This window comes from Balaenoptera ricei, chromosome 17, assembly GCF_028023285.1.
Source record: "Balaenoptera ricei isolate mBalRic1 chromosome 17, mBalRic1.hap2, whole genome shotgun sequence".
In the NCBI taxonomy this organism is placed as follows: domain Eukaryota; kingdom Metazoa; phylum Chordata; class Mammalia; order Artiodactyla; family Balaenopteridae; genus Balaenoptera; species Balaenoptera ricei.
Window position 1 is genome coordinate 29,178,034 of NC_082655.1, and position 22,847 is coordinate 29,200,880.

Sequence of the window (22,847 nt, forward strand, 5' to 3'; positions counted from 1 at the left end):
CAAAACACAATCCTCTTGTAAGACACTCACTGTTCCAGATACTCATTCAGTTCCCGAATGGCCTCCACATTTTTCCCCTGGGCTTTTCGAATGGCAATCTTACGCTTTCTTGCAGCCTGTGGGTTGACATTAATAAAGGATTAGACCCTCATGATTCCCTGGGTTTTTGTAAAGAGGTAATTTGACTGTGCAAATTATTATCTCAATGCCAGTGAAATTCCATTGTAGAACTACTGCTTAGTGGGAGTTTATAAACATACCCCATGACATCCCACTGGGGAGTTCAAACATTCCTCTAACAATCACATGTGCTTTACTTTTGATGTACACAATGTATGCATCATTTCATTCAAATAAATAACCATCCAGATTCTGATAATTACAAGCCAGCAGGGAATCCTAATCTTTATCCAGCCTAAAGTCCTTTACTCTGTCTCATTCATAAGATCTGTATCTTAAGAGATAGAGGGATAGCGGAGATTAGAAAATAATCTTACTGTGGCCACTTGAATGTCATTATACAAATATGGCTTTAAATAACTTTTTTCACAATTTCAAGAGAAAAATCTACCTAAGAGTCTTTCAAAAGAATAATATAGGTCCTGAAAGAAATATTTTATAATAGACAAAACATTTAAAACCTGCAACTTAAAGCTTTTTAAATATAAATATAAAAATCAATGCCATTTATTTATACATTCATCAAATATGTAACAAACATCTGTTGTTTGCCAGGTACTGTGCTGGACAATGAAAATATAAGGATAAAAAAAAGGAACAGATAATTCCTTGCAGGAGCTCAGTCTGATAAGAGAAAGAGACGTCAAATAAAAAGACAATAATAGAGATATCTAAGATGTTGTGGCAACACGGAGGTGATCCTAACAAGGCTGTGGCAGATGGGAGGAAGTGGAAGGACAGGAAGCAAAGAGCGTCCCATATGTGATACCTGTGCTGAAAGAGAACGTGCAAGTAGACATTAAGAAAGCAGAAAAGAAAGCTGTGTGGAGGGACGATACTGCATAGCAGGAGAACAAAGGAGCAAAGGCATAGGAGACAGCAGCATTGTGTATAATCAAGACTATATGTTTGGGGCTGAAGTGACCGGAGAGCTCTGTGTGAATTATTAAATTTACATCCCCTCCATCTCTGTTTAATTAAATGCAGAAGACTAAACAATAAAACACACTATAATCAGGGCTAGGTTAGGCTTATTAATTATGAACATGATTGTCATTGTTTTAAGTAAAACACACTCCACAAGATACAGACAAGGGAAGTACTGTAAAATGAATGGGGCCTCTTTAGACCAAAGGAGCTATCTGTCCTGGGGTGGAAAAGGTGGGTTTTGCTCTGAAAAACTGAAAGTCAAAAAATCAGAGCGAATCAAGAGACTCCCAATAAATATGACCAAAAGCAATATTTATAAAAATAGTGATAACAGTATTTCGGTAATGAAAGAATGACACATCTGTTAAAAATGTATACCCCTGATTACATGGCTCATGCTGAATGCCGACCAGAACACCTGCCACACAGCAGGAACTCAAATATTTTTGGAATAACTTCACTATGCACAACAATGAAAGCGCCAAAATAAATGTAAAGTTTAAATCTCAAGAATTCAGAAGGAAAGTAAAAGTAAAGCTCTAAAAGTAACTCAATCCTAAAGCCTTTAGGAAGAATATTAGACTTCAAATGTACGCCTTATTCCAAGTCCTTCTGAAAATAGGTGAGGATTAAATTAACATAATTAAGAAACTAATTTCTTTGGGGCATATATTATCTAATTTCACCAGTCCAACAGAATTTGAAACATTTTTGTTTATTCATTTCATTTTTGATGACACTACTTCTTCCACAGGCAGTATGTTAGAGCGGAGAGTCTAGGTTTTGAAATAAAAAAGACAAGGAACTGAATCCCAACTCTTGTCACTTATGAGCTTTCTAACCAAGAGCAAATCATCTGACCTGCCCAAACTTCAGTAATACCACCAATCTCCAAGTAGCAAAGTGAAGTATCTAACACAGTACATAGCATATAACAGTATTGAATAAATGTTATCTTCCTTCTTTTTTACCTTTGGTCTATGCTTAATATATATGCGTTAAACCTTGCCAAAAGCTCTACCTATGAGATCTTTAAAGAACTGGCACAGGCTTGCTTAGTTTAATATTGATATATTGCCCCAATCCTTACAGGATTTGTATCAGCTGAAATGAGATATTGCAGTGAAACTCGTTGAAAATACTGCATTCAAATGCCACAAATAAGAGACAAAAAGTCAAAGTACAAACATGAATAGCAACTAATACCTCTACAGTCATAGTAAGAATGTGGTACGAACACTGTAATGGATACCATTATTCACAAAATGAGTTTCGTTTTTTTAAAAAACACCTGTCTAATATTAACTCATTTTCTCATTGATTTGACAAGAGAATCATGTCTCTACTGTTGAGCAAACACCAAAATTTTTAGGTCAGCAGCATTTTGCAGAATACAGTTTATAAAGCACTGCTAGTGTTTCAAAGATAATCTTTAAAAATGCCTTTTTAAAAAACAATCCTTTTGTAAATAATGAAAAACAGAGGTTTAAACAACGTAAATGCATCAAAAGAGGTAGGATGAGAAGCAGGATCTCAAATTTCTGATTCCCATTCTAGATTCATTGATAAGAGTTCCTGAAACTGAAATATTACAAATTAATTTGTTACTATTATTTTGAATTATGTATATTTGTAGTAGGTGGAATGCCATAATTTTATAATAATGTAAAACAGAAATTCAGTATTAACTTTGTAATAGCCTATTTTAAAAACTAAGAGTTTTCCACCTAACAAACACTTCAGTGAAGTATAAGCAAAGATTTTAAACATAAGGTTTTACTAATCAATTTGTGAAACATGCCCCAAAATCTCTACTATAATAAGCAATACTTTGCTTAACCATGTAAGACCTAAGATAATAGTAACTTATCTCCTAATATTATAAGGTTTAAAACACACTTTTAAGAGGTAACTATTCAACTATGCAAAGCCAGTCTTCTTAATGAAACTACACATGACAGCTTAAAGAAAAACCTATATGGCAATCACTATCATACAGGCAACAATGTATCATTAAGTCACATACAACAGCCCTCTACAGAAAAATACTACCACATTCTGGCACAAAAACCATGATCATTTTAAATGAGCATTAAGCAGGGATTTCATTTCCGGCCAAGATGTAGTAACAGGGAGCGGTTTTACCCTCTTGCCTGAGACCATGAAAGAACTGTACTATATATATAAAACAACCACTTTTAAGGCACAGGACAACAAGCAAAAAAGGAGAGTTGATCCCTGACAGGCAGAAACAAATGAGGTGGGCCCTATTTTTATTGCCCTGACTCACTGCTTTGAGAGAGTTTCAAGGGTGCTGTGCAAGAAAAGAAAACCAGGTTGAGCTGTGAGTTCATACGGAGCTCAGAGTCCAAGAAGATCAAAGAGGCTACAGTTCATGGGACAGAGTACAGGAGAAGAGAGAAAAATACAGAATAAAGACTCTAAAGAGATTCCCCTTGAATCTCAAGGGTTTCCCTCGAGTACTCAGGTTCGTACTGATCAGTGCATGTGTATGTGGAAACTACCACAGCCAAGGAAAGATCTACCAGAAACGTTTAGGGGAAAATGTGCCCAGAGCTCACACAGGGCTGGGAATAGTGTCCCTTCCTACCAGCCAGACTGGAAAACGCCATGATTCCTGGGGCAGTGGACAGACTACCCAGAAGGACATAATGGGGAATTAATTAGTCCCAGTATAAACACTGTTCTGGTCCTGTCTAACAAAGACCCAGAAGGATGAAACTGTTTGCAAGTAACTTAATTATATCCCACAAGAAAGCTCCAAGAATATATATAAGAATACAAAAATCAAAAGGGGCAAAGAGAACTTTAGAGCATGATGGTTTTGTTCATTATCTTGAGTGTGGTGATGGTTTCACAAGTGTATACAAATGTCAAAACTTATCAAATTATACACCTTAAATATGTGCAGTCTATTCTACATCAATTATATGCCAAAACAGTTTTAAAAATAGCACTAATTAGACATTAAGTAGAGTCTTGACTATCAATTTCCATTTATATTTCTTTCTTATACTTTTTATCTTATAAAATATGCCAATGTTCTGAATTTTTCTAAATTTCTTGTTTAGATCAACCTTTGTAAAAGTCAGTTTAAGTCAAAAATGAAAACTGTTCCACATTTTACAAGCGATTTTAATAATGGAGTCAGAATTTCTATGATAAAATATGAAACTTCAAAACGTTCTTATGACCATAAATTTGGTACATGCCTCTGTATATGTACAAGGAGCTAGCTAGCAATTTTTCCTGAAAGACATATCACATCTTAAAAAAAAATGAGGCCACGTAGGGAGAGAACCTAGAAAATGATTAAAGGATTAAGGTCTACCAGCAAAATACAACCTAGAACACCCCCTACCCCAGATGTTGGGACACAGAAACAGACCACTGGCCAACAAAGGGAAAGCAGAGTTCCAGGTTCTTCTGCCTCTGAGGCTTATGCCATGACCCTGGGAAATATGGCATTCTAAAAGCATTTTCAGGGGCTTCCCTGGTGGCGCAGTGGTTGGGAATCCGCCTGCCAATGTGGGGGACACGGGTTCGAGCACGGGAAGATCCCATGTGCCGCAGAGCAACTGGGCCCATGCATCACAGCTACTGACCCTGTGCTCTGCAGCCCACGGGGCACAACTACTGAGCCCGCATGCCACGGCTGCTGAAGCCTGCACGCCTAAAGCCTGTGCTCTGCACACAACGAGAAGCCACTGCAATGAGAGGTCCGCGCACCGCAACGAAGAGTGGCCCCCACTTGCCGCAACTGGAGAAAGCCTGTGCACAGCAACGAAGACCCAACACAGCCAAAAATAAATAAATAAAATAAATTTATTAAAAAAAAATAAAAATAAACCATCTTCACTCTTGGCACAGAGGCAATTACATCTAATTCCAAAATAAGACTTCAAATATCTGATATATCATAACAGGCAGTTCACAATTGGAGGCAAAATCTGATCTTTCTGAAATATGAAATTTAACTAAAAAGACAAGAATTATTATACTTTCTTTCTGAAAGGCATTCATTCATTCAACAAGTATTTACTGAAGGCATATATGCTAGGCATTGTTGCATGCAATGGACATAATTTTTCCCTCAAAGAGCTTTCAAAGGATGAAAAGCCTACTTTTACTTTAAAAGCACGCAAACAAAAAACTGACCGGTGTTGGGGTAATCTAAGGGATAAAAAGCTCACATTGAGCCTAATTCAATACTTGATTTTGATGAGCTGGTGACGAAGATTTTCATACTTCAGAGTTATCCTTCTAAAGTAACATTCATATCTAAGTTTTCATCATTTGTGTACTTTTATTGCAAAATATACTTTCATCCAACCCCATCCTCTTTAATTCTACTTATCCTAGGTTTAGATCCCCATAATCTCTAGCCTAAGACAGAATGAGCCTCCAAATTACTATTTCATCTCTTTTCACCTCTTTCAAACCACCTCCCGTATTACTGACAAAGTTATCTCTAAAAAAAAATCTGGTGGAATTTTACTAATCAAAATTTGACTTCATTCTCCATTTTCTAAGAATAAAAATTAAAATTCTGTTACACCCAATATCTTGTAATAACCTATAATGGAATCTAATCTGCAAAAAGACCCAAATCACTATGCTGTATACCTGAAACTAACAGAATATTGTAAATCAACTATACTTCAATTAAAAAGAAAACAAAAAAGAAATAAAACTGTTTTGATAATGCAGAAAAAAAATTAAAATTCTGAAGTGTAACATACCAGGTTGTTCACAAATGTAGATCTTGTTGTTGTATCGCTAGTCACTCTGAACAACGAACCAACTAAAAGGTATAAAATATTGTTCCTTAGAGCCCTAGTTTTCCTCAGCAGTAAATCAGTGGGGAAGAAGGGGGAGGTTAAAACTACACAGAGCACCAGAGCCATGCCCTCTCTTCAACAAGAATAGAAATGAAATTTCATGTGAAAATCGTGTTAAAGGAGGCAGTTCAAAAAGAGAAATATACCTGGCCCTTTAAGCATATTAGAAGATATTAAACATCACTCATAATGCAAATTAAAACAAGGTAACATTTTTAACTAATTAGACTGGCAAAGGTTAAACACAAAAAAAGCTGATAATATACCACGTAGGAGGATACAGGGCAAGAAGCACTCTCATATACCAGATTAATGAGTATAGACAGCTAAAAAGCTTCTGTGGAGGGAAATTTGGTAACAACTATCAAATTTTAAAATACATGGACCTCCTGACTCAGAGACGTCACTCCTAGGAATCTATCCTACAAATGACATGTACTGCAACACTGCTTCTGGGAGGAATATATCACATACCAAGGGGACTTAATTAAAGAAAGTTTTCCATCAAGACAGGGATTATACATCCATGCATTACAATGCTATGCAGCTACCTAAAGGATGAGGTAAAGGATGTGCTGACAGCGCATGAACTTTAAAAGATACTGCTAGGTAGAGTATGCCACTATTTGCATTTCCAACCATTCTCCCTGTCAAAAGGGACACACATGCACACACACTTATTTGTGTGTGCATGAGAAAAAATTTCTGGAAGCGTTCTTAAGAAATTGTTAACAACGTTTGCCTAAGTGAAGGAGGACTTGAGATCAGGGGTGGGAGGACTTATTTTTCAACATACACTCTGTACTGCTTGTAATTTTTTAACATGGGTACATGTTACTTTTTTCAAAAGAATATTTTACAGCTTTTAAAAAATAGATGAGATGTCCCATTTTAGCAACCTCCCAAAATTTGAAAACTTCCATTTTAATCACTTTATTCTTTTTTCCCTAGGTAGGCCTTGTACTTTAATAATGCTAAGGCTTACTCATGCCATTCATGGGATACAATGTCTTTCCCCAGCCTACCATCTTTGTCTCATTTAAGCCATACTCATCCTCCAAGGCCTACAAGGCTTAAAAGTAATGCAGCAAATCACCAAAGAGTCAGGATTCAATAAGTCTATTTCAAAGCCCATAATGTGTTCATTATATCATGCTATCTCTCTAAAAACAAAGTCAAGGACGGTGTCTAATTCATCCTGCTAGTCTCAACAACAAGCATGTTGCAAGCACTCAACAAACATTTTTTGAAAGAATAATGAATGCATGTGAGAGGGAAAGAGAGCTCCTTAAAGCTTTAATGAACAGCCTCATTTCTATACTGGCTATATAGGAACACAAAAGCAGATGAAAGAGTCACATGATCAGTTTTAGACAATGCAAAGCTCTACAGTATAAAAGCTTGAATTATAACTATGGTGTCTTCTACATAGTAACTTCACTGTTTAATATAAGAAAAGTCTTCCCCTACTAGACTTTATTAGTTCTAGGTCTTATATGCCTTTGTTTTTCTCCCTTAATGTCTACCACAGTGCTTTCTATGGATACAGTCACAGAAATAGTGTCTTTATTCTTAGTAACACCAACATTTTCATGGCTCTTGACAGGTACTCAATAAACATTTACAGAAGGACAGAAGGGACTGAGGGGAGACTAGATAAAAATAATATTTGATGAAAGAATAATACATCTAGCAAAGCTGAATTTAGTCACCTTGTTCTAAAATGTTCACCTAACAACTAAATGATTTAGTTATTACCCCCTCATACATAGTCTATGAGGGGAACCAAACCATAAAACATGGAAAGTACTACAAGGATAGAGTAATATTTAGTTACATATTACCTGAGACCCTGAAGTAGTGAAATAATTTATTTAAAATATGCCCAACTTAAACTGACACAGAAGTAAAATATGACTCCTAATTCAAAAAAATAAATTACAAACTATTAATCTTTTAAACTAGTATGAGAAAACTACATGAAACAAACTTTTTTCAGAAATCTGATGTCGTATTTCATATTACACAGAAATATCGCTATGTAAAAAATGAATACCTCTGAAACTGTGGTAAAGTCTTAGAGCTGAAACAAGTACATGAGAAAATCTCCAGGAAAAGAAAAATGGGGCTTTTTATAAGGGATTGTTTTATTAAGACAGATGGCAAGCTATTAGTATAAATAAGATTTAAAGATTATTCAGAACTTCTCAATTTTAACTCTCTTTTTATTTGGGATATCTAAATTAACTGTTTTTTTTTAATAACAGGTAGGCTTGCAGCTCTGTCAAAACTTTTCCCTGAACTTTCTGTATTTTGAGAATCCTTACAAAATGATGAATCCTTACCATTCAAATATCTACAAAACAAAACAAAACACCTAGAAAGTTTCCAGAGAAAATTTCTCTGGGGTGAGACTGTATTAAAAGCAATAATCTAAACCATTTCACAATATATATATACACATATCAAATCACCAAGTTGTGTAACTTACACAATGTTAATTATATCTCAATAAAGCTGGGAAAAAATATTATTTAAGCAAAAAAAATACGTATTCCTATAGAGTAACAAAAGGGGCAAGGAGAGATCAGGGATTTATGACCAATAAATGCCTGGTATAAATGCTATCTAAAAATTGCACACTTCAATATTAATTTCCAAACTTAGCATAAATAATTTAAAATGAATCAAGTTACCAATGTTCAATCAGTATTTCTGCATCTTTTAATCCAGTCATATATTATATGACTTTTTAAAATGTATATTTTTAATAAACTACTTGCCAAATAAGAGAAAACCTTCACATAGTTGTATTATGTGTTAAAATAACAATTTCTGTTTCTATAAAAGGAAAAAACAAACTCAAACTGATTATTATTTAAAAACTCTAAAAATATTTACTTTACTTTAGCAGGCAAATGTGTGCATGGATAGAATAATATGAAACATTGAAACGCCTGATACGTTATCTAACGTCTCTAACTTTTCATTTAGTAAAAGGTAAGTCTGAGGGAAGCCATTATGCCAATATAGTAAACTAAAATGTTCTCAATATTAAAAAAAATTTTTTCACCACGGTGTTTTTAAAACAGATAAACTACATAAGTATATTTGAAACAAATCTTCTGCCCAATAAACTGAGATAAATATTTGTTCAAAATCAGAATAAATTAAAGATGTTATCTTAAGGAAAACATATACATATATATATCCCTAATTCAGGTATAAGGAAGAAAGCAAAACTGAAAAAAAAAGTCTTCATTAATCAATTCCATATACTAATTACTGAGGTGACGTCTTTCATTTTTCATGAAGACAACTAAAATATAACTACCCAAAGCAGAGAAGTTAGTATTCCATAAACTTCAAAGTATTACAAAAACAATAAGCTCTGCTAGGTGTTTTTTTTTGCAAGCGCATAAAATTCATTCTTTCTAAATTTCAACTAGCTTCTTTCTAATAAGAGATATTGTAAGTCAAATTTTACTGAAGAGTTTTAAACCTATTTTTTTTTAAATGGCCCATCACGAAATATTTAAAATAACAAAATAGAATATGGTTCCATGTGTTTTTTTCCATTATTTCCAAAATAAATTAATTTTATTTCTTAAAACGAATTGATCTTCAGCACAACCAGCTAACTTACAGTGTTAGTTGGATCTTCTTGTAAAATTCGATCATATAGCTGTATAGCATCATCATATCTATTTAAAAAGAAAAACAAATATCAAGAATCACTACCTTAAAATTTAGTGACAAATAGTAAATACAGAAAAAGATTAAACTGGCAGGACTTTATATGCATCTACAATTGCTACTAAGCCTCTTCTGATCTTCACATGATGGCAAGTTTGCTACAATGTCATTTTCCAAGCAAAAAAAAAGAAAAAAACACGTATAAAGTATTTATAGAAAAACTTACTTCAAAAACATACTGATTCAATTTGGCCTAAATACAAAGGTAAAAACTAGCAGCTCAAAGAGACACCTTTGTGGTCCTAGTTATACACAGAATTACAGCTAATGAACCATGAAAAAGAGTTTAATTTTAACAAATATATTCACAAGGAAATGATCTAAGTATTAATTCTCCTTTAATAAATATTTATGACAGCTTTTCTTAGTTGAGCTGGTGAAGTTCAATTCATTAAGTACCTATTAAGTATGCACACATAATACACTTTGCTGAGTTACAGTCTCATATGGGAAATAGTTAACAAGTTTATCAGATGAAAAAATAATCAAATATGGCAGGATATAACTAAGAAGCCAAAATTAACATTATATGATAGTGAATCAAAGGGAGGGATACATCAGAAATCACATAAAGAACTTTACCTAACAATATACTCCTATATATGGTGATCTTATTTGGGATACAAGGAAATAGTTGAGTGATTCTGAAATTCCCTCCTAACCATATCCACAACCCTCAACTCCCTTCCAATCAATTTCTCCACTTCCGGATATAGATCTTTAGAGAAAGCAAAAAACGATGTTTAAACACTTTTACAGCAGTATTTATAAAACTAGGGACAGCAGATATACTCTTGTGATCTATTCTTAAGTTCCCTATGATAATTTTTTAATTTTAAGTTTTTCTCTTATAAGGTTATTCAACACATGAATATTCTATATCATCATGGTGACACATCTTTTAATCAAACACCAGCCCACAATTTTAGTGACCAAGCCTGTATCTGTGGTTGTGGTCATGCCAGTAGGTAAGAATATTTAACTACTGTAGCAGACTACTGAGAAAAATAAAAGCAGATTTAATTTGTAAGTATGTCCATACCATGCAAAGGCCAAATAACATCACTGCACACTAAGTTAATCAGAGTTAGCAATAGCTCAAAAAAAGAAAATTAGTTTGGACATCAAATACATGATTATGTAATAGGTGTGCTAGCCTCATAAGAACCTGCAACTGTATGGAGAAAGAGAAAATAATATCATTAAATAATTATAAAATAAAGTATATAAACAAGGGCAAAATTAATGCCATAGAGCACGGGTTCTCACAAGACATAGTACATGAGAATCGCTTGGGGATCTTTTCCCAATTATATAACTTCTAGGAAATATATTGGAAATGACAGAGGAAACTATTCATTCACTTCATTAATAGAATAATAATTTGAATTTTAGTACTTTCTAGTTTTTTTGGTATTTTATTAGAAACCATACATTGTTTTCACAGTTATATGAAAATATACATGTAAGGCACTAATACTGGTTTTATATTTGAACATATTTAAGTTATATTATAATAAAAAGTAATTTATGTAAAAACTGGGTGTGATGATTAATTTCATGTGTCAACCACAGGGTGCCGAGATCAAATATTATTTCTGGGTATGTCTCAGGGTGTTTCACATGAGATTAGCATTTGAATCCATGGACTCAGTAAAACAGATTACCTTCCCCAATATGGGTGGACACCATCCAATCCCTCAAGGGCCTGAATAGAACAAAGGCAGAAGGAAGAATTTACCTCTTTTTACTGCCTCACACTGCTGGAGCTGGGACATCTCATCTCACTTTCTCTTGCCTTCAGACTTCAAACTGAGATTTACACCATTGGCTCCCCTGGTCCTCAGGCCTTCAGACCTGGTCTCAGACTGAATTACAGCACCAGCTTTCCTGGGTCTCCAGGTCACAGAGAGCAGATCCTGGGACTTCTTAGCCTCCATAATTGCCCTCATAATAAATCTCTATTATATATATATGTATATGTATACACACACACACACACACACACACACATATACACACATAAATATACATACATCCCACTGGTTCTGTTTCTCTAGAGAGTCCTGACTAATACATTGAAGGTCCATAAAAATTTACCTTTAGTCAGCAACGTTCTCAAATCTACCTGTCTATTCTCCTGCATTACACCCCTAACAGACTGATCTCAGTAGTGAGGACTAGGCAACTACATATTTTTTAAATGCCACAGATAATTCTAATTCACACAATCATGTATGAGAATCAATGGTTAAAGGTCCTATGTAACAAAAACATATAACAGCCACTCTTTCAGAAAAAAACAGTAAAACCTTACTAGGTAAAATGATGATATGAGTTTCAGTTAAAGAATAAAAGCTTAAAGAAATTAAAGTTCACTAGGTTTCTTAGAAACCTGAGTTAATACTTAAAAATAAATTATTGCTACCATATCAATTTTTTGTATGGCTGGAAAGAGGGTAGAGGAATGATAACTATTAAAATGTGTCAAAAAGATAATTTGAAAAATCATTCATCTTGGACTCTGGGATGTGCTTTGCTATTCACTTATTTTAAGAACGGGCTAGGAACTCATACTACTTGAAGTAAAACAAAAAGTGGTATTAGAGTGGAATACTGATTCAGGAGCAATCCTTTGCAGATTTCTTCCATTCTGTCCTCTGATTCAAAATTATTTTCTGCTAACCTATAATAATACTATTTTATTTATTTTTATTTATCCATGCCCTTTGCTAACTAACAGAGAAGATCCAAAGATATTAACATATACATATACATAAACACATAAGCCAAAAGCCAAGAAATAAAAGGGTTAAGGAAAACTATATCAATAGATCCTATGTGAAAAAAGCTACTACAATTGAGGTACAAGTTAGCCCTGTCTCACCTAAAACACCAGGTTAAAAAGGTAAGAAACAACAAGCTGACTCTAAAATGAATATAAAAATTTAAGAGACTCAGACAAAATAATCTTGAAAAAAAAAAAAAAAACAAAGTTGAAGGACTCACACTTCCCAATTTTAGAACTTACTACAAAGCTACAATATCGATATTGGGATCGATACAGTGTGGTATATAATAAACAAATATATCGATGGAACAGAACTGAAAGCCCAGAAATAAAACATCGCATTTACATTCAACTGATTTAATTGCCCAAGACAATTAAATGGGGAAAGCAGTCTTTTCAACAAATGGTGCTGGAACAACAGGATATCCACAAAAGAAATAATAAAGTTGGACACCTTCTTCATACTATAAAAAATATTTACTCAAAAAGTGTCAACGACCTAAATGCAAAAACTGGAACTATAAAACTATTAGAAGAAAAGAGGTGTAACCTTTGTGACCCTGAATTAGGCAATGGTTTCTAGAAATAACACCAGAATGACAAGCAACAAAAGAAAAAATGAACTGAACTTCATAAAAAAATCAAAATCCTTTGTAATCAAAGACACCATTAAGCAAGTGAAAGACAACCCACATAATGTAAGAAACTTTTTGCAAATCATATATATGATAAAAAACTTGTATCTACACTATATATAAAGAACTCTTACAACTAAATAATAAAAAGACGTAAATAAATAAAGTAACCCAATTTAAAAACAGACAATGTGAACAAACATTTCTCCAAAGAACATATATAAATGGCCAATTATTGCATGAAAAGATACTCAAGATTTCTGGTTCCTGGTCTGGCACATAAAGACCTTGGAAGTCATCACTCCCATCCTCGCAAAAAAAAAAGCTGACCCAACAACTCTTCTTAGATCCATCAGACAATTAAAGTTACAGGGCAAACCACTGCATCCAAAATTGAGAGACAGGTGAATACAATCACAGCTTACTGGTGCAAAGGACTCCATCAAAAACTGTTACAACTAATAAATTCAGTAAAGTTGCATATACAAAATTAATATACAAAAATCTGTTGTGTTTCAATACACTAATAAGAATCTATCAGAAAGAGAAATTAAGAAAACAATCCCATTTATAACTGCATCAAAAAGAATAAAATACCTAGAAATAAATTTAATCAAAGAGCTGAAAGCCCTATATACTACAAACTGTAAGTTACTAATGAAAGAAACTGAAGACACAAATAAATAAGATGATTATCTCATGCTCAAGGACTGGAAAAATTAACACTGGTCAAATGTCCATAGTACCCAAAGCAATCTACAGATTCAGTGCAATTCTTAAAATTCCAATGCCATTTCCCACAGAAATAGAATAATCCTAAAATCTGTATGGAATCACAGAAGATCTTGAGTAGCCAAAGCAACCTTGAGCAAGAAAAACAAAGCTGGAGGGATCAGGTGCCCTGATTTCAGACTGTATTACAAATCTATAGTAATCAAAACAGTATGGTACTGGCATAAAAACAGACACATAGATCAATGGGACAGAACAGAGAGCCCAGACATAAACCCACACATATATGGCCAATTAATTTATGACAAAGGAGCTAAGAATACACCATGGGGGAGAAACAGTCTCTTCAATAAACAGTGTTGGGAAAACTAGACAGCCTGAATGAAACTGGACCTCTATCTTTACACCATACAGAAAAACAACTCAAATGGATTAAAGACCTAAACATAAGACCTGAGACCATAAAACCCCTAGAAGAAAACGTAGGTGGTAGGCTCCTTGACATCAATCTTGGTGATGATTTTTTGGATTCAACACAAAAAGCAAAGTCAACCAAAGCAAAAATAAACAAGTGGGACTACATCAAACTAAAAAGCTTCTGCACAGCAAAGAAAAACATCAATAGAATGGAAAGGCAACTTATGGAATTAGAGAAAATATCTGCAAATCATACCTGATAAGGGGCTAATAACCAAAATATTATAATAATAAGAACTTACATAATTCAATAGCAAAAAAACAAACAATCCAAGTAAAAAGGGTCAGACCAACTGAATATATATTTTTCTAAAGAAGACACACAAATAGCCAACAAGTCCATGAAAAGGTGCTCAACATCACTAATCATCAGGGAAATGAAAATTAAAACCACAATGTGGTATCACCTCATAATTATTAGAATGGCTATTATCAAAAAGACGAAACATACGAAGTGTTGGAAGGATGTGGAGAAAAGGGAACCCTTGTGCACTGTCGATGGGAATGTAAATTGGCACAGTCACTATGGAAAACAGTATAAAAGTTCCTCAAAAAATTAAACACAGAACTACCATTTGATCTAGTCAATTCTACTTCTGGGTATTTATCCAAAGGAAATAAAATCACTAACTTGAAAAGATATTTGAACCCCCATGTTCATTGCAGCATTATTTATAATAGCCAAGACATGGAAACAACCTAAGTGTCCATCGACAGATAAATGGCTAAAACAGTTTGGTGTAAGTACAGTTGACCCTTGAACAACGTGGGGGTCAGGAGCACCAAACCTATGGCACAGTGGAAAATCCATACATAGGGGACTTCCCTAGTGGTCCAGTGGTTAAGAATCCGCCTTCCAATGCAGGGGACGCAGGTTCAATTCCTAGTTGGGGAACTAAGATCCCACATGCTACAGGGCAACTAAGCCCATGCACCGCAACTACTGAGCCCACATGCTCTAGAGCCCGCACGCCATAACTAGAGAGCCCACGCACCACAACTACTGAGCCCACATGCTCTAGAGCCCGCACGCCATAACTAGAGAGCCCACGCACCACAACTACTGAGCCCACATGCTCTAGAGCCCGCATGCCACAACTAGAGAGCCCACGCACCACAACTACTGAGCCCGTGCACCGCAACTAGAGAAGCCTGCGTGCTGCAACTAAAGAAGCCCACATGCTGCAACTAGAGAAGCCCATGTGCCACAATGAAGAGTTTGCATGCCATGACGAAGACCCAGCACAGCCAAAAATTAAAATTAAAATTAAATAAAGGAAAATCCATATATAACTTAAAACCAGCCCTTCCATATCCAAGGTTCTACATCCACAGATTCAACCAACTACAGACTGTGTAGCACTGTAGTATTTACTATTGAAAAAAACCCACGTACTAAGTGGACCCACACAATTCAAACCCATGTTACTCAAGGGTCAACTATATATACAATGTAATTTTACTGACCCATAAAAAAGGAAAGAAATTCTGCCATTTATGACAACCTGGATGGACCTTAAGGGCATTATGCTAAGTGTAATAAGTCAGACAGAGAAAGATAAATACTGTATGATCTCACTTACATGTGGAATCAAAGAGAACCTGAGCTCACAGACACAAAGAACAGATTAGTGGTTGCCAGACGAGGGGCTGGGGAGTGGGAGAAGTGGGTGAAGGTGGTCAAAAGGTACAAACATCCAGTTATAAGATAAATTAAGTCCTGGGGATATAATACAGCATGGTTTACTATAGTTAACAATTCTGTGTTGTACATTTGAAAGTTGCTAACAGAGTAAATCTTAAACGTTCTTATCATAAGAAATTTATAACTATGATGATGGATGTTAACTAAACTTATTGTGGTAATCATTTCACAATGTACACATTTAACAAATCATTGTTATACACCTGAAACTAATACAATGTTATATATCAATTATATCTCAATTAAAAAAAAAATAATAGCTTCTATACCTTGAGTGCCTGAGAGGGCACTACACATACATCATTATTCATTCCCAAAACAACCCTGACAAGTTGGTAATATTCTTGTTTTACAGAGGAGTAAGACTGAAAATCTTAAATAATTTGCCAGGTCAATAGCTAATAAATCCTTAGAAACAGGATAGGAAGCCTGTTCTTACTCCAAAGCATGATCCCAATTCCACTAGGCCAAAGATGGTAAATGGATTACACTCTTATGTCAAATCCTATTTAAGGAGAGTAACTTGGCAGGATTTAGGCTGAGAAGCACTCTGACACTATTCTAAAGCTCAGCAGCAAAAGATCTTGTACAATTAATGATGTTGCCATGGGTATAGAAGGACCTAAATGTAAGACCCCATGTTTGCCATTTTAAAACAGGATCACACTATTTACAAGATTCAGTTACCTCTCCATGGCTTCAAATCTCATGCCAGTTAGTCGCTTGACTCTGTGACTGCCAGGGAACTGTCTTCTCAACTCTTGAAGACAAAACTAAAAGAAAATATTGGTAAAAAAGACTTGAAGAGTAGTAATTACACTACATATACTAAATGGGTTACAAGGAACAGCTTACATAGTCTTCAATGTTTCTTCTTAAATAATTTCATTACTGAGATCTAATGACATAAGTGAAATTAATCAGTAATGAATAATGGGGTGAAAGAAGAACTCTGAACTTACAGTGAGGACAACAATCAGTTCTCAGAAACTGATCAAGCTCTTAACTAAGAAAATGAGCAGATTATGAGGTCCACTAATAACTCTTCAAATACTACTACCATATCACTTAAAAACTGCTTCCATAATGTGTCAGGCACCACTTAAATAACTACAACTGCTTCCTGGCCTTTTCTTCCTAAGTATTGCACAAGCATTGTCTTGATAAAAATTAAGTTTTTTGGTAGTAACCTCAAGTCCCTAGCAAATACTGTTTACACTTTGTTTAATTTTGCCCTGTTGAAGTCATATTCTAATCAATCACCTTGTCAGTACACATGTCCTGATTTGGGGTCATAAAATACAGACACCATATCAATGGAGTACCAATCTCCTTTTGGCAGATATCCATAATTCACCCATCAACTCAACTACACAAATAATCAAATATTTACTGAGCACCTACTATGTTCTCAGCAACCTATAAGGGATTATAAGAGTCTTGGAAGTGCTAGAAATATTAAGCATGATAAAAATGGTCTACTCTAGTGCCCCAAAGCATAAGTGATTAAAAATGCCTTTAACTAATGAAGAAACTATTAACCAATAATAAAATAAATTTTAATATGATCTGGAAATATAGCTTCAAAGTCTGCAGCTATAAATTCTGTAATAAGAAAAATATTCAAGTTAGTCAAAACTGAAGATGATGTTCATTTATTTCTCTGACATCATGTAAAACTCATAGTACTTGTTCAATCAAGATAACTGTGCTGAACTTCTGAACCATTAAAAAAAAAATACTGTGTTACAAAAGAAGTTATTATCTATTCACTTAATCTCCTACTTTACCAAATGGCATTTTGCTATACAAAAAAAAAATTTCAAAATTTCCCTCAAGATATAAGCTGCCACCTCTGTTGGTATTCAAAAGACTATGTCTCATAGGTTCTAAATGTAATACAACGGTTTCGTGGAATATTTTTTATCACTGGTAGCTCCACTGGAATTATGTGTATAGTCAACATAACATAATTACCTTGAAAAGGACAAAGCTAATTAGACATGCATATGTTCTCCGGGTATTTCTACTTTCTGGTTTTTTTGTATTTCTTTTGGGCTTAAATGAGGAAGCAGCATGAAGGAGCACTTAAAAGCTCAGGATTACAGAACAAAAGAACAGAAACCACTGCTTCCTGATTTATATAATGAATATAGTGATAGTATCAAACACAAATCAAATTAAGAAATAATTATAAAGATTAAATAAACCATGATGTAAAGCATTTAGCATAGCACCTAGCACATGAGTGTTTAAAAATATAGCTATCATTCTTTTATTTTAAAATTAAATTAAAATTTAAAATTACTTCCATAATGTGTCAGGCCCCACTTAAATACCTAGTATTAATATTTTAAGTCATGTTCTGTACATGTTAAGATTTTCTACTAATTTAACATATACATTTAAAACATTGTAAAACAGTACTTAACATCATATATTACATAAGTCATTTAACAACCCCCAAAATAAATGTTTTAAACTATACGCTTCTTATTTTTAACTCTATAATATGGCATAATTCACCTATTAAGTGGATAATCTTCACCAACTAATTTAACCTCTTCAGTAAAACTGGGATACTAAACATCTACTTCTCAGGATTGTTAAAAAGATATAAAAACATACTGTGTCCCAAAGTACCTAGTTAGTCCCAGGTACTCAAGAGTAGCACTGAAAACCAGCTACAGAAAGCATTCAATACAGCCATATACTAACTGCTTACACATAATTTATGAAGCAAATTAAATATAAAATAAAATATAACAAGTTTAAATACCTACCAATGACAGGTCATCCCGACCATAGTCGAGGGCCGCAATCATCACCTGTTCATATATGATCCAAACTAGGTACACAGAGGAAAAAACCGAATATAAAAATCTCACAACAGAAATTAGATAATGAATTCTTCCTGTTTCTGATATTTTAAAGAACATTACTCATAACTGAAAATTGATTTATTGTATTACATCTAGAATTAAGGAAAGAAAGCATCCTTATGTTTCCAGCAAAGCTAACTATTTTAATATAAGGTAAAAAAAATCTCTAATTATTTAATACTTTTACTGTTTCAAAAGATCATTATGAAATACATTTTGACCTGACCAGGACTACAGCCTTGTGAGCTTTAAAACAAAAATGCCTATTTGATAGCTTCACTACTACCAACAATTATAAGTCCTTCTCAAAACAAAGTTGTCATTAAGACTTCCTAAGAAGTTTTTTAGAAAGTAACAAATCATAGAGAGATTGATATGAACAGCAGAAAAAACACAGTAATAATATTTTTTTAAAAAAACTAAGAACTGTAAATGAAACATGTGCTGAGCATGAACACAATAAATTTAAAAACTTACTATCATCTCCTAGCTTAGACGCATATTCATTAATTAATTCCTCTCCAACTTCCACAATTTGCTCACTATTTCGTGAGTTTTCTTCTCTCCATTTTCTCATTTTATCTCGCATTTCTGAAAAAAAAATGCTTGCGATTACATATATATATATTTGATTAATATCAAACAGTTGACAAGATGAAATCAACTTTTTAAGAAAACACACTCACACTAATGTAAAAGTCTATGGTATCTCAAATTTCATAAAGCAGAAAATCAATTTAGCAAGAGCAACAGATCCTTTAGAACAGCGCTCCCCAACCTCTTTGGCATCAGGGACCGGTTTCGTGGAAGACAACTTTTCCACTGACGGGGGAGGGGGATGTTTCAGGCAGTAATGCGAGCAATGGTTCAGGCGGTAATGTGAGTGACGGGGAGCAGCAGATGAAGCTTTACTCACTCACCCACCATTCACCTCCTGCTGTGTGGCCTGGTTCCTAACAGGCCGAGGACAGGGGGTTGGGGACCCCTGCTTTAGAAGACTGAAAATGCATTACAACTGATATTACAACTATCTTTAAAAGTAGTGTATGGCATGGGTCTGCTACAAAGATGCTCTATCCCTTTAAGCAACTATGGATCATAGCTTTTTTAGGTTACAATGTTCAGAATTTGGTAAAAGCTAAGGATTCTCTTCTCAGAAAAACAAATAAAATTATACATTGAAATCAAAAATTCAAGGTGCTCCTGAAGTTTACCCATTGACTCAAGAATATAAAATTTTCATAATCAGGGTATCATATTAGGCTATCAGCACTGAAGAAACATTCACCACAAAACTCTCTTAATAACAACATTACTACAACAGTCCATATAACATATAAAGATACACAATTACACAGGGAAGTGAACAGGAAAAAAAATTAGGACAAAGGAAATGTTTTTATTACATATAAAGAAAAAAATGAATAATGTAAAATAAGGTCAAAGGCACTAGCAAACAACAAAAGTTGAGAGAACAACTTGGCATATTAATACAATAGGGAACTCTGGAGTTTCAAAGAACAGCATTTTGACAATAGCAGAAATAATAACTGGGGTGGGGGAATACCTAACCCAGAAAAAAGGATCCCTTTTCTATATGGCTAAGGTAGAATTAACTGTCCAGTTCACCAATTACATACATGCTTTCTTACTCTTACCTACTGAAAATCTTACATATTCATCTGAAGTACTATCTTCTTTCTTCTATTGACATACATGTTGTACAGATTTAAATAGTTGAATTAAGTTGTTGTTGAACACATGAGTTAAATAAACAATATGCTATGCTTCTATAGAATAAATCTAGGAGAAGCATATGGGATTTTCACTACCTTTATATGCATTATCTGAGTCCCTACAGCTCGAAGTCTACAAACGAAAACAAAAATCATCATAAGATGAAAATAGATCCTAAGTGAATTTACAAAAACGGTCTTAGAAAATTATTACAAATTAACATAGTTAATTCCTCCTACTGAAACCTAGAAATCACCTTGACTCTCACTCTGCACAGGAAGTAACTTGAACTGAATCTTAAAGGTTGAAGAGGAATTGAGCAGGCAAACAAAAAAGTAGGTTATTCATACCCAACAGGTTAAGGGCTCAGTCTCACAAGACTGCCCTTACTTCAGAAACCAACACAAGTCAGGGATACCCATACTTCTGAGCAACTCGTTACAAAATCAGGGGCTCTTTTCTACAACTCCCTCATCCAGTTTGATACTTGCTAGAGTGGCTGAAAGAACTCAGGAAAGTGCTTCACTTACTATTACTGGTTTTTTATAAAGGATACAACTCAGGAAACAACCAAATAGAAGAGATACACAGAGCAAAGAGTTGGGGGTAGGAGGGGGTTTTCAGGGACATAGGAGTACCCTCTCTGAGTAAGTCACCATCCCAGCATCTTGATGTATCCACCAACCTAGAAGTTCTACAATCCCTGAAGTTTAGGGGCTTTTATGAAGGTTTCAGTCTGTAGGCATGATTGATTAGATCCTTAGACACTGGTTATTAAGTCAATCTCCAGATCCTCTCCCCTCCCAGCAGGTTGAGGGGTAGGGTTGAAAGTTCCAACCCTTCACTCAAGTCTTGGTCTTACCAGTAACCAGCCCCCATCCTGAAGCTATCCAGCCACCAGTTATTCAGTGGCATATAAAAAGACATGTATCACTATAAATCTTAGAAGATGTTGTATGTGGAACCCAGGACTAAGACCTAATATTATAACAGAAGATGTTCCTATCAACCCTATCACTAAGATTTACAAGGGTTTAGGAGCTCTGTGCCAGAAACTGGGGATGAAGACCAAATATACATTATACCTTATTACATCACAATATAACATATATCCACAAAATAACATGCATATGACATATATCCACAAGGTCCACAACTTGGGTTCTCAGAACTCATTCAAACCACATCCCCTATACCATAGTTACACTGTCTGAAGTTGACATTCTCTGTCAACCTGAAAGACTATTTTAAAATCGGAAGAAGAGTCTCAGAAATATAAATTTATTTAGTGTTTTACAGATCTGTTCCACAAAACTACACGCCTTGCCTGTACCCTGACACCCAAATTAAGAAATGCTAGCCCAGGTGAATTAATAAAATATGCTGTTTGAATTTAAGAATTATCTTTTAATCTATTAGATTATTTCTTAACTTGCTTTAGAATGCCCTTTAAGAAACTGTAGAATTCCTTCCCATAAACTAGAGACTAAAAGACAAAAACTGGTCCCATCTCCTTTTTTGTCAAATTTCTCATTTACCAACAGTACTCAATTTTCCATCAGTCTCCTCCTACTTATTCATAATCAAAGTATATTACTGGAAAATCTCTGACTTTTAAAACATCCCCTTTCACCCACTGTCATGTCCCCCATGACTTCTATTGAGTCATTCAAAAATATATTAATACATACTTTCTATAACATGCTAGAAACGTAATGAAAAAGAATCATCCAGTGTGCCTAAGAAATTGACAAGTTAACAGAAAAACCGTAAACAACAGCAAAATAATGTGATAAAAGGTAAGATAGTGGTTATGTTCAGAGCACTAAGAAAGCAAAGTGAGGGAAAGATTAATTCCACCTGGCAGGGAGGATGGGTTAAAGAAGACATCTGTGATACGTGAATTAAGCCCTAAGGATCAAAGGGAGTTCATTAGATGAATTCTACAACAAAGAGCATAAACCATGGTAGAGGAATAAAAGTATCTCATTTGGTAAGGCAAGGGTCTCCAACCTCCAGGCCATGGACCAATAGCGGTCCATGGCCTGTCAGGAACCGGGCCGCATAGCAGGAGCTGAGCGGCGGGCAAGCGAACAAAGCTTCATCTGTATTTACAGCCACTCTGCATCGTTCACATTACTGCCTGAGCTCCACCTCCTG

General features: G+C 34.6%; 1 protein-coding gene across 2 annotated transcripts in view; it reads right to left on the reverse strand.

Annotated features, from left to right (window-relative positions):
• Window positions 1–22,847, reverse strand: part of EMC2 (ER membrane protein complex subunit 2) — a 133,395-nt gene that overhangs the window by 104,843 nt on the left and 5,705 nt on the right. For both annotated transcript variants that reach the window (XR_009498504.1, XM_059901937.1), the window contains exons 2-6: window positions 19,428–19,541; window positions 18,852–18,916; window positions 16,756–16,841; window positions 9,619–9,676; window positions 31–116 (exon numbers count right to left, since the gene is read on the reverse strand). Coding sequence is in view for 1 of the 2 variants with exons in the window: in XM_059901937.1 (XP_059757920.1) it covers window positions 31–116; window positions 9,619–9,676; window positions 16,756–16,841; window positions 18,852–18,916; window positions 19,428–19,541 (409 nt within the window). In the remaining variant the exon portion in view is untranslated. The remainder of the gene's footprint in view (window positions 1–30; window positions 117–9,618; window positions 9,677–16,755; window positions 16,842–18,851; window positions 18,917–19,427; window positions 19,542–22,847) is intronic.